This window comes from Arachis ipaensis, chromosome B3 (genome assembly GCF_059453495.1).
Source record: "Arachis ipaensis isolate K30076 ecotype BB chromosome B3, ASM5945349v1, whole genome shotgun sequence".
Lineage (NCBI taxonomy): Eukaryota > Viridiplantae > Streptophyta > Magnoliopsida > Fabales > Fabaceae > Arachis > Arachis ipaensis.
In genome coordinates this window covers 114,443,201-114,447,960 of record NC_142438.1, presented here as the reverse complement: position 1 = coordinate 114,447,960, position 4,760 = coordinate 114,443,201, and the positions used below count along the sequence as shown (strand labels likewise).

The 4,760-nt window shown below is 44.1% G+C and overlaps 1 protein-coding gene across 1 annotated transcript; it reads left to right on the top strand.

Moving 5' to 3' along the window:
- Positions 1-2,558: 2,558 nt before the first annotated feature.
- Positions 2,559-4,221, top strand: LOC148572113 (uncharacterized). The gene is made up of 3 exons (XM_088507374.1): positions 2,559-3,108; positions 3,194-3,808; positions 3,971-4,221. Exons 1-3 carry the CDS (start codon positions 2,559-2,561, stop codon positions 4,219-4,221), a joined length of 1,416 nt encoding a protein of 471 aa, XP_088363500.1.
- The last annotated feature ends 539 nt before the right edge of the window (positions 4,222-4,760 follow it).

Sequence of the window (4,760 nt, the reverse complement as noted above, 5' to 3'; positions counted from 1 at the left end):
TGGCTTTATGTGATACATCACCACTGTCAATGGCTACTTTCGGTCATCTCTCGGGAAAATGATCCAATGCCCTGTCACGGCACGGCTAATCGTCTAGAGGCATCACCCTGTCAATGGCTTCATCTTTTCCTCTCAGTGAATAATATGCTCACGCATCCTGTCACGGCACGGCTATTCATCTGTCGGTTCTCGATCATGCTGGAATAGGATTTACTATCCTTTTGCGTCTGTCACTAACACCCTGCAATCGCGAGTTTGGAGCTCGTCACAGTCATTTATTCATTGAATCCTACTCGGAATACCACAGACAAGGTTTAGACGTTCCAGATTCTCTTGAATGCCGCCATCATTCTAGCTTACGCCACGAAGATTCCGGTTAAGAGATCTAAGAGATATTCATTCTAGCTTATTTCATGTAGAACGGAAGTGTTTGTCAGGCACGTGTTCATAGGGGAGAATGGTGATGAGCGTCACACATAATCATCACCTTCATCATGTTCTTGGGTGCGAATGGATATCTTAGAAGCGAAATAAGATGAATTGAATAGAAAACAGTAGTACTTTGCATTAATCTTTGAGGAACAACAGAGCTCCACACCTTAATCCATGGAGTGTAGAAACTCTACCGTTAAAAATACATAAGTGAAAGTCCAGGCTTGGTCGAGAGGCCAGCCCTCAATTGTGATCTAAGATAGCATACAACTGATCAAAGATACCTAATACAATAGTAAAAGGTCCTATTTATAATAAACTAGCTACTAGGGTTTACATGAGTAAGTAATTGATGCATAAATCCACTTCCTGGGCCCACTTGGTGTGTGTTTGGGCTGAGCCTGAGTGTTGCATGTGTAGAGGTCCTTCTTGGAGTTGGACGCCAGCTTTTGTGCCAGTTTGGGCGTTCAACTCTGGTTTTGGCTCCTTTTCTGGCGCTGGACGCCAGATTTGAGTAGAAAGCTGGCGTTGAACGCCAGTTTACGTCGTCTATTCTTGGCCAAAGTATGAACTATTATATATTGTTGGAAAGCCCTGGATGTCTACTTTCCAACGCAATTGGAAGCGCGCCATTTCGAGTTTTGCAGCTCCAGAAAATCCACTTTGAGTGCAGGGAGATCAGAATCCAACAGCATCAGCAGTCCTTCTTCAACCTCTGAATCTGATTTCTGCTCAAGTCCCTCAATTTCAGCCAGAAAATACCTGAAATTACAGAAAAACACACAAACTCATAGTAAAGTCTAGAAATGCGAATTTAACATAAAAACTAATGAAAACATCCCTAAAAGTAACTAGATCCTACTAAAAACATACTAAAAATAATGTCAAAAAGCGTATAAATTATCCGCTCATCAGAGGGTCTGCGCCTTGGGGCCTCCGTCCGACTTGTGAGTATGAATGAATGGGGGGTGGTACCTACAAAGACACTCTGATGCCTAAGTCAGCAAGAGTGTTAGCAGGTCTAGAGAGTATTGGGACTTAGAGATACCTGAGGGGTGTCAGTGTATTTATAGTGGTGAACCAATAACCACCGTTGGAGTAGTGCCACTTTTTTAGGGTGTTAACCGTCCCTTTATTTTAGGGAAGTTAAGATATGGCTCGTGGAAGTGGTTAGAGAGATTCTAGGGGCAGTTACTCATACAAATGAGCGCTTATCTGCTAGCTAACCCTCGTTCCTGACTTCTTTAGAGCAAGTCGTGGCGAGTACCGACTTCGTAGCGGCTGATTTGGTGAAGGGTGAGGTCAACCCTTTGGGTTGGGCCTTTTTACTTGGATCCTGGGCCTTAGCGTTGGGCCAGGATATGAACAGTGCCCCTACTCGAGCCCAATTTCTCTTTAAGATTTGGGTTCGAGTATACTACTCGGGATTGTAGCCGACTTGTTGGAAGACCAACGTGATGGTCCGAAACCGACGTGATTTTTCGTGACCTTTTGGTTCTGACAATTACGTCTAATCAAGCATCGCGTCTGTTAGGGATGTGCGTAGGGATTAATGGTCTTGGTAACGGTGCGTCTTTATTAATAACTGCCCCGTTTTTACCATTGTGCCCCTAACGTACTTATAAATACTTTCCCTCTCTTTCATTGTTTCGTTTCTGCAATTTTTCAAATTTCTCCTTCATTTCGTTCGTGTTGCATTCTTGTATCTTCGAAGGCTTTTGTTTCCTCCAACCCTCATTTCCAGATAAAGGTTAGTTCTTTTTGGAACATGCTTTTCTATTTGCATGCCTTTATTTTGTAGATAGGTTGGTTTGTAGACTTTAGTTCCGTATTCCCTCCCTTTAGAGACCGTGTTTTTGATTTTTCTTTTCTTTTTTCCCTTGTAGGTTTTTGTTACCTTTTTAAGAAAAAGAAATGGCTTCCGTAGATGTCCTTTCTCAGTGGGTTGATGTCACGGTCCTAGGGAGGAACCCTCGGTCGATACTGATTTTATCACCCACCTTCGTACTCACCACAGAATTTGTACTTCTGAGGAGAACGAGCCGAAGTATGAGTTGGTAGTCCCGGGTCCTGAAGATCGGGTTTGCTTTGGGAGGGCCAATGAGGCGGCCCCTCATTTTTTCTTTATGTATGAGTGTATGATCACCCGTTTGGGTGTTTTTCTTCCTTTTTCAAACTTTGAGATGTCTGTTTTGCATCACTGTCGAGTTGCCCCTACCCAGCTTCACCCCAACTCTTGGGGTTTTTTGAAAATTTATCAATTTATTAGCCAAGCTTTAGAGTTCCCGACCTCTTTGAAGATTTTTTTCTATCTCTTTCATATGACCAAACCCTTCAGTGGGCTGAACAATAAGCAACAGTGGGTGTCTTTCCGAGCCATACAGGGTCGGAGAGTTTTTACCCTTTTTGACGAATCCTTCCATGACTTTAAAAATTATTTTTTCAAAGTTCAAGCTGTAGAGGGTCACCACCCCTTTTTTCTGGATGATAATTCTTCTCCCCGCTTTCCTTTGTACTGGATGGAGGCCTCCCCCTGTGAGAAATATGGTCTAGATGACCTGGATGAGGTAGAAGCAGCCGTTGTGGGGTTCCTCCGAGAAGTGTGGGGGAGGGCCCCGTACTTGGACACTAAAAAGTTTCTCCAGGGGTCCCCGACCTTTGTCCAGGCACAGCTAGGTAGCTTTTATTTGTTTGTTAGATTACCGACTTGTCTGATTGACCTTCCCGACTTGTCTTAATCTATTATCTATTGTTTTTTCAGAGATGGCGAAGGCAAACGCTCAGGAGTCTTACCAGAGAGTCCAGGAGGCTAAAGCAAGGTCTCGCGCCAGGACTGGTGGCGTCAGGGCGGTTATCTCTTCTCCTCCTCCTCCTCGAAACGTTGGGACTCCTTCCCAGCCCATTGTGATTTCTTCTTCTGCTTCCTCTCAGCCGCCCCCCTCTGCCCGACCTTCTCCTGAGCCAGAGAAGAGGAAGCGTAAGACCTTAGAGTCTGGCTCTTCTGGTGAGGTTAAGGCGGATGCTCTTGCATTCGTCCGAAAGAACATCTACCCCCATGCTCGTATAAGCATGGATGATGCTTCTGTTCGGCACTACCTTACCACTCTGGTTGAGGAGAGTCTCAAGGCGGCGGGGGTTTGCAGCAAACTCTTAGATATTTTTGAGAAGACTCCTCTCAACTCTTTAGGGATGACCTCGAGGGTTGAGGAGCTGGAAAGAAGGCTTCTTATGTATCAAGAGCAGGAGAGGGAGTTGAAGGAGGAAGTCGCCAAGTTGAAGGAGGATAGAGATAGCCTCCGGGAGAAGGAGAGGAAGTTGCAAGCCCAATGCAACATGGAGGTGGGCTTGAGGAAGACAGCACATGACAGCTACCAAAGTTTATTTGACGATCTTGTGTCTGTGAAAAATGATCTGCTGAATTCTCAAAAGGCCTATACCGAGTTGGAGGACTCTATTGCTGATGGAGCTGAGGAGGCTTGGAGGATCTTTAAGGAGCAGGTCGGAGTCATTGCTCCTGACTTGGACCTTTCTCCTTTAGATCCTGATAAAGTTGTCGTTGATGGTGCCATTGTGGATCCCCCTGTCCCCGTAATTATTTCCGAGTCAAAATTGAAGACTCGGGGGCAGAGGATCATAGAGTCCCCTCCTCGCCCTAAGGACGTTCCGAGTTCTTCTACTGTTCCTCCGACTTCCTCTTCATCTCCTATGGATGCCTCTCTTCCTGGTCCTAGCGGCGTTCTTCCTGACTCTAGTGGTGGTGATCCGTCTACTCTTCTTCCTAAAAAGTAATTTGTTGGCTATTTTGGGGGCCCGGCCTGTGGGTCCCCCATTTTTTAAACTTCTTTATTTGTGTTGGTGGTGATGTTCTGAACAATTTGTTTTTGGCCTTATAAGGCCGTAAACAAAATATTTAAAATACCCTTTTTTAATAAGGGTTTAAGTTAACAAAAAATAAATACCCTTTTTGGATAAGGGTTTAAGTTACCTTATGCGTGCATGCTTTTCTGATTGCGATTTTTTCGAATTCTCCTTGTTCTTTTCTGGAAAACCTTTTCTTTGGCTTGTCTGTCTTTCTGAACCTTTTAGTTTCAAGAATCTTTAGGACAGCCTTTTAATTTTTCTTGGTTTTTTTCCTATCTCTTTCGTTATTCCTAGTACTCAATTTTGTTTTATTGAGTTTTCATGACTTAGGTTATTTTTGCGATTCGTTTTCTATTTCTACTCGGTCTTTTCATTTCAAATTATGAGTCGGAATGTTTCCGAGTTTCTTACGATCACCTTTTATAACCTCTTTACACCGACTTGTACCTCGTCGTTTTATCCTGACG

Coding starts and splice junctions, on each gene's coding strand:
- LOC148572113 (XM_088507374.1), top strand. CDS start 2,559: ATGTATGAGTGTATGATCACCCGTTTGGGTGTTTTTCTTCCTTTTTCA. Junction 3,109..3,193: donor CTTTGTCCAGGCACAGCTAG/GTAGCTTTTATT, acceptor TTGTTTTTTCAG/AGATGGCGAAGGCAAACGCT. Junction 3,809..3,970: donor AGCACATGACAGCTACCAAA/GTTTATTTGACG, acceptor TTTCTCCTTTAG/ATCCTGATAAAGTTGTCGTT.